The 12,790-nt window shown below is 44.7% G+C and overlaps 1 protein-coding gene across 4 annotated transcripts in view; it reads right to left on the reverse strand.

Moving 5' to 3' along the window:
• The window catches only part of RASGEF1B (RasGEF domain family member 1B), a 26,872-nt gene extending 14,088 nt beyond the window's left edge, over positions 1–12,784 (reverse strand). For 2 of the 4 annotated variants that reach the window (XM_008641306.2, XM_008641305.2), the window contains exons 1-2: positions 12,633–12,784; positions 688–870 (exon numbers count right to left, since the gene is read on the reverse strand). In XM_008641306.2, the coding sequence (XP_008639528.1) occupies positions 688–864 (177 nt within the window). In that variant the 5' untranslated portion in view covers positions 865–870; positions 12,633–12,784. Of the gene's footprint in view, positions 1–687; positions 871–6,025; positions 6,185–8,079; positions 8,247–12,632 lie in introns of those variants that run through there. The other 2 variants (XM_017744244.1, XM_017744245.1) reach the window with 2 other exon arrangements.
• Between the last annotated feature and the right edge of the window lie 6 nt (positions 12,785–12,790).

Consider the following 12,790-nt stretch of genomic DNA (forward strand, 5'->3'; position numbering starts at 1 on the left):
CTTCAGCGGGAGCATGTCAACAAGCAGAGCTCCAGTTTCATCACCCACCAGTTATCCCCAACTGCCCTTTCCTGCCACCTTTTGATATCATTCTTTTTTATCTTCTTTTCTAAGAATTATAGAAAAAGTCTCAGTGCATGGGTGTGCCTAGAAAGGCCAATAATTCTCAGATGACAAATGTCCTGTTCTCACATCCAGCCTCTGCTGATCCCAAATAGTGTGGTACTAGTCCAATGTTTTGGTTGCTAATTGCACAATACAGGTGGACCTCAGATGAGCAACGGGAAATGTGCATCAAAAATTGCTTGGTTTTGCAATAAATACTTTCATTCTGTCACAACGGTGGTCATGCCTTTCTTTTCAGCTTGCCTGGCAGATTTTTGAGGCTCAGTGGTACACACAATCCATCAAGCATCAAGCCAGTCTAGGTGCATGCTTTATAAATGAGTCACCAGGGTTGCTCACCTTACAACAGGAGTAATAACGCATTCGACTTCCTAGGTTAGGTGAGTTATTGCATGCTGCACTCAGGTAAAGCACAAGTTATCTTATCACTGCTGGGCAGCCACTTGAACCCTTTCCTTAGCCATTGGATGTGACACATTCTGCTTTTGCTGCACATGGGAAAGTTCCCCTTTAGGAGATGCATCAGGCTTGGCCATACAGTTAGCTGGGTGTGTAACTTACATCAGGATAATAATCCACATTTGGTACTAAGTGCTGGATCAGAGCTTCCAGAGACCCCGACAGGAGATTGTTGTCGTGGTAATAGAGCCCTCCACAGTTGTCCTCTTTTGTCTGATACAGGTTCCTGTTGCAGCCGCTGCTGTCAAACATCGCTGCAAAGGGAGGTGTCTGTGGCATCTTTCCCTGAGGAGACACACAAAAGAGATAAGGGATAATTCACAGAAGGTACAGTGTAAGGGGTTTTCTATCTTCCAGAGGTAGTACTGCACTAGGAAGAAAAGCCAGTGTCACACCATGGGTTACTTGCAGACTGTTTTCAAGCCTGGAAAGTGCCAACACAGGCTTTCATCACTGCCTGTCACAATTGCCAGGTGCTTCTTTTCTACCTTGCTGTTTCTTTATTAAAGGACACATAAGACATGCAGGCTAAGAGTTAGAAGGAGGTACAAGAATCCTGACAGGCTTTGGGAACTCCGACTTTCATAAAGCTTTTGGGGATGTGGCATAATGGTCACTGACAGCTTTGGGCAAATCCTGACAATAGCTCCCAAAGAGCAGCACTCTGATGGGGAAGTGTGTTCAGGCTGTCCCAGGCTGACACCCCCCCCAGCCAGTACAGAAGGAGACAGACTGAAGTGAAGCCCTGAAGGGGTTATGTGAGAGGACAGTCCCCTTTATGCAACACGACAGCCATGTAACTGCAATCCCACACCTCCCATTTCCGAACTCCACCCTGGTAAATTGGTGCTTGGTTTTCCCAGTAACACTGTGACAGGTGTGATCCAGGCTAAAGCCTGATGCTTCAGTGCATCAGCCTCCACCTACCCTCTGAGTGGCTCTACAGAAATTTTGGAAAAACTTGCCTGTGTACAGTTGCTTACCACTGTTGTCCAAGTTCACCAATGATATAAAAGATGAGACCAGACTCAAGAGTTTTGTTAAATCTTCTCCCCAAATATTGTGAAAATGTGAAAAATCCAGCCCTGTGTTTTCTAGCTTTAGGAAAAATAAAGCAATTACTCATCAGTCTGCATCTCAGTGCCTGTGGAATCAAAATGTCTTTCCAAGGAAAAGATCAGTCAGTGCTGCAGGCTGTTCAGTCATTCAGAGCAGTGGGTGGGCAGCAAGGGGCCATGACCACCCAAGAGCTCTTTTGGTAATGCAGGATCTGAAAAGGCCAAAAGATAAAATCTCTCTGATTGCTTGAGTGTTGAGTTATAAACGCCTTCATTCTCCCTCCTTCTCTGCTTTCTGGGAGTAGCAGTTCTTGTCAGTTTAAGGAACTTAGGTTTTTATAGCCTCGATGGCAAGCTAAGTTTGTGCCCAGTTTTAACCACTAATATGCTGGTTTTAACTCTCCTGCAGCAGTTACTGGGCTGTGGGTGCTGATGGGCACTCAGGGAGAGACAGAAAAACTTTGCTTCCAATCCTCCTTACAACTTAGAGGCAAGGGAGATCAAACTGAGAGGATGATATCCACACGCTGCCGTGCTCATGTGTTGACAGAGCATGTACGTGTGCATGAGAAAAGCATTAACGCCGCTGAGCCATCATTGTAAGTGCAGATGCTGTTTCTTTTCTCTCCATTGTATCAAATCCTATTCGGGAAAAGGCTCTTTAAAGCCATAGACCTCAGCAAACACCAGCCTGTGAAGGCACCCCGTTTTGAGAGCAGCTAGTGATGTGACAGCCTGGAGATAAATAGCGTGCTGCCATCTGTGTGCTCCCCAACCCACAATAAAGCACTTTTCAGAGTGAGCTCGGTGGAGATGAGAAGCTATTAAGCTATTAGCCAGATTCCTTAGCTTGGACCTGAAGCACCACACAGACTTGCTGCTGCTGCTGGCAGTGTGTCCAGACAATGGAGACATTCAAACCAGCACAAGCCTGAGTGGTTCAGTAAATAAACAGTAAGAGAAAGCCGAAAACAAAGGCAAAGGACAGTGGAGAGAGCCTCCTAGACTACACGACCTGTGCTAATCCCACCTTGAGAGGTGCCAAAAGATACCTGCATCAAAATGGGAAAGACTGAAAAGTCTCCATGTCTGAAAAGTGACATTAGACACTCTGTGCAGCTGTTCAAGCAGCGATTCAATTCCATTCATCCCAGTGATCTGGGAGAAGAATGAAGTAAATACACGTGCCACAGCCCTAAGAGTGTGAAATGCAGCTCCGAATTTAACAGGCTCCTGTACCAGAGAGTTCAAATTACTGGGTAGGTGAGGTGCAACCCTACCACGGCCGTGCTCTGCACCAATAAAGTATTCTGATGCATAAAGACTCCTGGTCTTTCAGGTTCCTTGCAAGGCTAACTCAGTTTAAGGAACAAAACGTTACTGAGGAGCTGACAGGAACCTTCTGCAGCATTTCCTAGGTTTTCATACTGTGTATGTAAAGCCAGAGACTTGAACCAACTCCAAAATATTCTTCAGTCCACTGGCACTGAGAGATGTCCTGTTTGCACCAAAATTCAGAATTCTTTTCAGCTACAGTGTATTCAGTCAAAACACAAGTGGCAGTGAACAGTGTGTAAACACTGCCATCCACCAAACATTTGTAGCACTGTAGCTCCACGGTAAGGCTCCACAGGGAAGTGAGAAAGGCTGGTCTGCATCTGCAAAACAACTTGACATCAATATTAGCACTTGTGAAAAACCAAGGAGAGTAGTTGTTTCAACCCAGATCTCGTATTAACCAAAACAGCCCAATTCAGGGTGAGACTGGAATCTGCAGGGGATTTAGCCAGATCTAGCCAGAAATTTTGATTCCATGCAACCCTCACCACAGAAATCAGACATGTTGGAGACACAGAATCACCTACTGACTCATCAACAGGAAGGAAAAAAATCATCAGGCCATCAACAGATGTACAGATTTGTAACCATAAAATAAAATTCTCAGAAGTTTGTCCCAAAGGGTACATATTGTCTCACTTGTATGTTATGTGTTTCTGGAAGCTGCTCGACAGAGAGGGCTCAGTCCTGCTTTAGGGAGACACCAAGTCGTGGTGATGTTCTGTATGGCCAGAACTGGATTTCACTTGGAAATGAACATGACACAGGACATGCTCTCCATGTGATGAAAAGGGATGATATCGAAGTGTGACAGAGATAAATACAGCATAGCCAACGGGATGATTCATACAACACATGTGCTTTTCCAGCATGACTCCTTTATTATGTTGACCTTGACTCCTCTGCTGTATTTTATTTGGAGGTGGAGACACAAAGCAGCATGCTTAATTCTAATTAGAAGCTTCTTTGGCTAAAGCTTCAGCCAAACCCTGCCTTCAGAATAACTTGAGTGGAACTGAAATTTGGTTACAGAGCAGATAATGGTCCACAAATCCATGGCATATAGAGCAGAGGGATCTTGGGACCTAAAAATATTGTTGATAAAGCACAGCAGGGCAAGATCTGATGAGCAGGAATTGGAAAAAAAGACACGAAATATTCTCCCAGTGAAAAACATCCTGGCAGTTAAAAACTGGAACTTTTTAACTGGGCTTTGGAAACATTTGGCTATCAATCACATGGAAACCCACTTATCTCTTCCCTATTTCTTTTCTTTTTTTTTTTCCAAGAATGAAAAGAGTGGCTTTCTTTTTTTTATTTGCCTATTTTTTTTTTTCCATTAAAGATCCGACTTGAAGGAAAGAGCAATGAAATAATTTCCTGGCTTTACCAGTGATCCTCTTGTGTGACAGAGAAGTCAATAACTCTGCACTGTGGAAAGAAGAATACAACATTTTTTCTGCATTTAATATCATTATGGAGAACATGACACCTTGGGCATTGAGGTCCATATTCTGGCTTTGAGTAGCCTCTGACAAGAAAGAAGTCTCAACCTTCCCAGTAACAGCACTGTAAATAGGAAGTCAGAGCCAAAGACGATGTGCTCAAACCCCCACCATCTCCTGCAGGAGTCAAGTTTCAGTTTGGCAGAACTAAAGGAATCAGATGTAGCTTCCAGGCTGCCAAGTGCTTGTCCAAACCTTTATGTTCAGCAACAGGAAAAAAAAAAAAAAAAAAATCTGTTTTCTACTATAAACAGTGGAAGGTTGCATTGGTTTGTTTTCATTTATATTAAAGAGCTCAGGCTGCACATGAGATTCATACAACAAAGCCAACAATATGGAAAGCTTGTATCCTCTATAGAAGCACCCACTGAGAAGTTCAGTAGTAGCCATAAAAGGTGCCTTTAAAGCCACTGCCAAACGTTTTCAGCTCCTCTGTTTGTTAGGTACAGTTTTCTCCCACACTACATCCCTCAGGCAGAGGAGTGGTAGGAGTCCCAAGCCACACCTTCCCTTAAAAGATGCAAACTTCAGAAATGCAATTACATCCCCTCAGAGCTGTTCCCTATACAATCAGAAACCCTTAACCACATTTAGCTGGTGATTACCATCCACCATTGTTATTAAGGATGCCATCGTAAAACTGAGGCAGGGCAAAACAAAAGACTGACTTCCTGCAGGAGCCGAGTTCCAGAGAGGGCCCTCATTATCCCTACTCTTTCTTTTGTTAGCAACATACCTACAGAAACCCTTCCTGTTGTCTTTGACATCTCTGGCCAGACTCAATTCTAACTGGCCCTTGGCTTTGTTAACCTCATCCCTAGCTGTCTGTACAATTCCTCCGTATTCCTCCGGGCCTGCCCCCGCTCCTTGCCCTCCCTGGCCTGCCTCTCCTGGAAAGCCTACAACAACCTTCCATTCCAGTACTCCAGCCAGAGCAGCCACCCCACCACGTCTCCGTGATGCCAGCGGAATCACGCCCATGCAGGCACCTGCACGTCTCTAATTCCTCCTGTTTGTTCCCCATACTACTCGTGTTTGTGTAGAGGCATCTGAGCCAGGCCCTCGATAAAGCTGCCTCGCTGGCCGGAGCAGCTGCGATCCTTTCACCCAGGCTGCCCAAAACAAACGCGTACCAGACACAGAGGCCACCCACCGCATTCCACACAGCTCTGCCCTGTGTGCGCTCTGCTCACAAAGCTTTCGGGTTTTTTGCACTGAAAGGTAAAGGGAAATTCTACAGAGCCAAAGCCACCGAGGAGATAAGAAACCTGAAAAACTCCAAGATGGGTGTTCCATGTGCCTTACTTGCAGAAATTAAGATCACAGAACTATCCCAGCTCAAGCCTTCTTGCTTCCACTCTTCGTGAAGAATTTGCTATACAATTCTCTGAGTGTGACTTCAGCACCAACTTCAACCAATTCCTTCCTAGAATTACTTCTTACTTCTAATATTACTTATTACTTCTACAGTACCTTACAGTTCTTATAATAACTGTATCTTTTAAGAGGCAAGAGTACAAAATATTATTTCATACTCACACAGGAGATGAAAAGAGGAGTGATATCAAGAGGAAGATTAGGAACCTCTTCTAAGGAATCCACCCCAGAGGAACAAGAGGACTAATATTATCCATGCTGGACAGTGGCTTAACAGTAGAAAATACATCTTGCACAGTTGCTGGTAGGGCAAGGAAAGACCTGAGGTAGACATAAGAAACCCGACTGAGCCGTAAAGTACTTTTTGGTTCTCACTAAAACAGCAGAGGATGAGCAATTTTGTAGTTTTCCAAAAATCACCTGAGCAACAATAGCCTGCAAAGGAAAATTAAAAACCCTAGTAAGCAAAGAATAAACCAGGAACTGAATTTCAAGTAGAGGCATTTTCCCCCTGAATGTGCATCTTTCTTGGGTCTATAAATAGACCCAGCCAATGATGTGGGAAGGTCAGATGCAACACTGCTGACTGATCATTCGCGTATGAGAACTTTGGCACAGTAATTAAGTGAATCCTGAATGACTCGAAATTAAAGTCCTTGGATTCTGAACTGCAAAGGTATGATGGGTATGAATACATTTGTGTGTTTACTTGGGAGCATTAGGAACGTTGTGGGGGGTTTAAGAATGCCTTGAATTTCTCCAAATCTGCAAACTTAGTAAAAGGGAAGGGAACAAACAAGTTCCTCTTTGTTGCTGATGTGCTGCAAATCCACGTTCCCTGCTTAAGCCCCACAACTCAGCTCCCCTTCTATCCTCTCTCATCCTCTTCAGTGGGGCAGAAAGAGTGAGTCTAGTGATGCTGAGGGTGGCTGTGACAGCACTGCTGCAGTGCCAGACAAGCACATGCAGGCAGACTGCCTCACAGCAAAAATCCCAGCTGCAGGAAAATTACTCAGTCCGCGGCAAGGACAGGGAATGTGCTCCTCCCAAATAAAACACATGATACAATCGGTCTGTGTTGCTGGACACACAAAAGTAACAGCCTCGAACCACATGACACTGGAAGGCTACCACACCTATAACATACTATTTCTTAAAGCACTTGTCTCTTCCCATGACCACAATGCTGCTGAGATTTCTATCTGTAGGTTAAAACTGAGGAGGCCACAATTATTTAAAAAGATATGAAGCATGCTTCATCACCTTTTTAATCAATGCACTTGATTAATCTTTTTGTTAATTTCATTTGTAAGTTTAATTTAATTTTAGGGATATTTTCTTCATCTGGATGGTGTCCTTTTGGCATTTGAATGCAAAATAAGTATTTTCTCATAAAAGTGTGGGGTTTTTTAACCTTGTACATATTTTGGTAATCCCAGTTTAAGAAGAGAAGTTTAAAACATGAATAAACAGGATAAGTATCTATTATAAGTGACATGATGGATTAGCACAGCAGTAATTAAATGTCAGAAGGCACAAGAGATTCTAGAAAAGTTCAGTACATTGCATACTCCATAGTGACTCCTGCAAAACTTGAGGGATTTACAGAACGAATGAAATGGAAAAAGAGGCACAAGAGTCTCAGGCCAGCCAAAGGATTCAATGAAATATCTCCCATCTTAAACAACAGACAACACATACAGCTACTCTCTTCTACCAAAATTTATGAGCAGGCAGCTGGACTGAAAGCAAGGAAACCAATACAGGGATCATATTAAGAAACAACTTCTCCTTCCCCTCACTGCAGAATCCATTTCTGTCACAAAAATTCATAAATTTGGACTGTCCTCCAAGCACTTTGTTTAAAATCAAACTAATGCACAAGCCTCAGTCCTGTGTGTTGAATTTTGTCCCAAATCAAACACCATCAGGAAAGGCAGACAATCTACTGGCTGGCCAGTGCAAAGTGTTAATAATTTGGCTGCAACTGCTGATGGCAAAATTGATAGCTTTGGCATAAGAGTAGAAGTGTATTAAATGCAAAGAAAACACAAGAATGCTACTAAAGCCCTACACTTCTTTACATTACTGAAGCAGGGTGGGGATTTGAGAAGCACAAAGCATTCCACTTATTGCACTCAGTGAAGCATAGAACAGTTTTGCCATTTGCTCTATTTGTACTTAAATATTACAGCCTTAAAAGACTAAATTCCCACCTCTCTACTCAGCCAGCTGCAGACTGGTTTGTCAGGGCTGCCGTCCACCAGCAAGATGCAGAGCTCCACAGCCTGGAGCAGTTCACCATCCCAGCTCCCACACTGCTGAGTGGCAGCTCCTCAATCAGCTGATGGATTGCTGTAGTTCTGAGCTCAGGAGTTTGAAGGCAAGTGAACAGCGGCGATGTTTTACTCCAAAACATCCCACTGTAAAACGAGTGATTCAGCAGCTGATTCAGGGCGGCTGAGATGTCCAGGAATGGGGCGTGGGGTGGGGTGGACAGATGAGGCCTGTGATGCCATCCATGCTATGCTACCCCCACCATGAATCAGAACTCTGACATGAGTCCTGTAGCTCTGTATCTAGAGAGTTCTGCACTCTGCATCATTTCTGTAGCATGCTTTGTGCCTCCTGCGTACTCCAAAGTGACGAAACTGAAATTTGATGTTTTCAACAGAGATGGGAGAAGTTTCCTCTACACTATCACCAGAAGAGTATCATTGTGGTATTAGACTTTCACTAACCTTGGGGAGCGTGATCCATTCTATGTGGCAGGGATGTGAACCCTGGGATGTGACAGGGATGTAATCCTAACCCACCCCAGGTGATCAAAGCCGAAAGACCCACCTTCTCTATCTGCATGGTCAGTAGCTAAGTGTGGGTCTGGGCCACTTCAGAGTGATAACCAGCTTCATCAAGAGCTGGTCATGTATCCATCCACAGTCAACAGAAAAAGCATTATTTCAGTGCTTAGACCTGGCAGCTGGTAGTTTGGATCTGCTTCTGACTCTGCTACAAGCTCCTCACGTGGCTTTAGTCAAGTCACTCAGTTTCTCATTACTGCATTCCTCTGCTTGACAGTATAAAGAGGGATAAGTATGGGGTTATTTCCTTTCATTATGCACTAAGATCTTTTTTCAAAAGGTGTACAGAAGGTGTATCATATAGTACTGCCAGGAGCACAGTACTAGCCTTAAGCATGAAGCTCTCTTGACATGGTTCCTTCTTCAAATCTGAATCCTCATCAAATCTGAATCCCCAAACTGTTGCTCTTTGCAGATATCCATGCTTGGCCTTTTGGTGCAACCTACAGTACACTTCAAAAGAAAACACCTTTCCCTTTTGTAATCATAATAGGCAGCCAAGTTATAATTTACAACAGCAAGCTATAGTGGTGTTAAATAACAGTACTAAATTTCATTTAACTGTTTCTTCCTAAAACCCCATTGCCAAATGTCTCTTTGCCATTTAGATGATGCAGAAAAAATGCTGGTTTTAAGGCAAACAATTAATATAATCTTTTTTTTCCCCAGTTGCTGAGTCCTTATATTTCCATAAATAGTACAGAATTTTTACTGACACTTCAACATACAGCAGGTTGAAAGCAGTATATTTACATTTTCTGCAACAGAAATACTTCAGTTAAAAAACCACCAACACAACAACAAAAAACCCACTTCCCAATGCCTAGATTGAAGATAAAAATGGATGGTTCCACTTCGGCAGTTAAGAAAGGAAGTACAACTCCGTATCTGCATCAGTTAGACTTTGCTCACACTCATTTATATCTAGGCTGGGTATCAGTCAGTGGCTTCTAGAACAGAGCTGGGTCTGAGGTACAGAAGGCTTGTAAAACAGTCGTCCGCAATCAGCTTGACTGATTCCTTGGGGAATCAAAGAGAAGCACATTATAGCCAAAATGACTGAAAAGTGCTTTTTCCCCAGTCTGGGCAGGGCCATAGCAGAAATCTCCTCCCCTCACACGCTGCCACTGCTGGTTTGTGTCAGCCTTTGAGACCCAGCAGCAGTTCCCGTGCTCGACTGAGGGTGGACCCTTGGGCTTTGCAATCGATGGTCAAATGTTCCTTGCCTGGAACAATTACACTTATTAAGTCACCACCCAGTAGGTATGGTATTGAGCAAATGTACACCACGCTGGGCCATGAAAAGATCATTGCCAACATGGCCTAATAGTGTCTGAATCCCTGCAGGATGTTTAAGGGAGGGTCAACTCTAGTCCTGATGGACAAGTACTGTCAGTTCAGCACGCTACATTCATGCAGAAAGCACCTAGCCTTGTATCAATGAGAGCAATTATCTCAGAGAATACCCCACTCCCCAATCTGACTCAAGCTGATTTATCCTCTGTCTTACTCCTTATGAATCCAAATGTCTCACTGTGCTGGATGATGCCGCCTCACAGCTCCCAGGCTCCTCTCTGCAGGTGTATTATCTGGTATTTCTGGCCCTATTTCCAGATGTGACAAGAAGCAAGCTGAGTACCCGACCCCATGGGAGGAGCAGGTGATCTGGGGAACATTTTATTCCGGGAAGAAGATGCATTTTAATGAATCAAATCAAAATAGTCAGAATGCATGGACCTGAGTCATGCAGTGCTATTCTGGAGCCGCCTAGGGAGAGTGAGCTGGATTGTTGTCATGATCCTGCACATATTCCATTTAGAAATACAGCCATACTAAATGCCCCCCATTCAGGTTCCTCACTGTAGTGATTTAGTTTTTTAATACTACTTCTTACAGCAGCTAGAACAGAGGAGAAATTAGCTATAGCTTTCAGCTGGAGTCTTTGCCTCCTGTTTGTAAATTACGTATTGTCTTGCTGCGGCTGCAAAATGCTCTCTGGAAGTTTTGTTTACAAGCTCATTTTCTATCAGTGTTTACTAGATGATGTAGCTCAGTCCCTCATACCCATGCCAAACAGAGGGCACTTGTCAGTGCTTGCAGAGTACACCTGTGTGTTTACTAACATTTGGAAAAAATGCTTAAGTATGTGCAATCACAAATTCTGCCTCCTCCTCTGAAATGCAGGCAATCTATCCCAACCAGCCCCAGTACGTGTCATTACCCCAGACCCTTACAGTGATGTACAGCACAGACTGGCAATATGATCCACACAAAGCTCCTTCCTGCCTTCACCCCACGAAAAACTCACTTTTAAACCACCCAGTTACAAAAGTACAGCCCCACGCTGTCAGCTTTTCCAGTTCACGTTCCTTCATTGATGCTGCTCCTGGCTTGAACTGTGCCTGTCACTTCTGACACAGTGTGACAGTAGCTCACCCCGCAGACCATGAACAGGTGCCGTGACTCTGCAATCCCCAAGGGCTGTTTAGATAACCCACACAACTGGAGCACAGGCAACAACACACTGTGCTGTGCCCCAAAACCTCAGCAGAAAGAAACCACGCAGAATATAAACCAACATGGATTCAGCGCACCATACAAAAAAAGCTTTTTACTCAGTGTCTGGCACAGCTGTGAACTTAACCCCTGCTAAATCAATAACTTCTTTCCTCTTTTACAACGATTTAACAAATCCTACAGTGGCCTGTTTCAGTCCTGCTGTTCAAAGAAGTGATATCCCCACTGCTTATCCAAAATCAGAGCTTGGTCTCACCTATCAGTTCTCTCCAGTACAGCTCATCAGTTAGCTACTTGTCTTGAGTATATTTAGCATCGATTTTCAGCTGATTATCAGCTTCTCTCCAAGGCATCTCATTTGGAAGCTGTAAGATAAGCCTGAGGAAGCCATACCCCAAAAAGCTATTCTCAGCTTTCAAAATAAAGAGACAGCCTAGGGACCCAGTCCTGCCTGCCCAAATCCCAATTTCCCACAGATGGCACGTCATCTCAGCCCACCAAGGCAGTAATCTTACTGAAAGCAACCCCCTCAACATTCCTCGCTTAAACATAGCTGCCCGCGGTACAGAGCACCTCTTTGTTCCCGGCTCTTTTGATTTTTCAGGCCATTCTTGCCCTTTGAGAGGAGTCAGCCCTGCTCTGCTCTGTTCAGGGGAACTCCCCTGAAAGAGTTCCTCACCCCTCTGTGCTATATTTAGCTTTACACACAGGCAGACTGGGAGGCACTGCTTGTTAGGGCTGCCTTAGTTTACAGTCTGGACTGAGCACGACGAGCAACACGCTGGTCTTGGGTCATTTAACACTGATTTTGGGTCATTTATCAGTCCTTACTCTCCTCGTACCCCTGAACTGCTGCCACTTCGCACAGCGCAGGAACCTGAGTTTTACCACAGTTAACACTCATCAGATACCCAGCAAAAGACACACACACATCCCGCCCACACACCCATTTTACTCAGCCCTACAAACACAATCAGGTAAATCGGTGCTTTTTTTATGCTTGCCATCCAAGAAAAACAGCAATCAGTTGAACTGATGGGCTTAAAGAAAAGCAGGGAAAGCTTCTCCAAGGATTATAGCCACGGAAAAAAATTACATCGTGCAGTTTTAGGACCCTGTTCTATCTTACTACAGGGAAGGGGACAAGGAAAAGGACCCAATCACTGCACCGCCAAGTGCTTCTTCTGCTGGGTTGAAGTCTCTCTCCCTTCCCCAATATGCTGATTCCCAAAAATGAGCAGCTCTGTCTGTACAGAACTGGGTAGCCAGGAAGGAGATGAAACACCAGGAGGAACGAGACCGTCCTGCCGGGGCTGGCAAGAAGAAGACGCAGATGGATAAATGGATGGACGATGGACCGACAAGACGCACCGCAGACTTGCGGACTGTACCTGGAAGTGGCCGCAGGCGCTCCCGGCCCCAGACGCTGCTTTATGGCTCTCACGCACGCATCATCCACAGGACAGGACAGCAGAGCTCAGCTCAGCTCGGCTCCCCACGGGACAGTGCCGGCGGCAGGCGGAGCGCCGGGAAGCGCGGCTCCCGTCCC

The sequence above is a fragment of the Corvus brachyrhynchos genome, unplaced genomic scaffold (genome assembly GCF_000691975.1).
Source record: "Corvus brachyrhynchos isolate BGI_N302 unplaced genomic scaffold, ASM69197v1 scaffold229, whole genome shotgun sequence".
NCBI classification, from domain to species: domain Eukaryota; kingdom Metazoa; phylum Chordata; class Aves; order Passeriformes; family Corvidae; genus Corvus; species Corvus brachyrhynchos.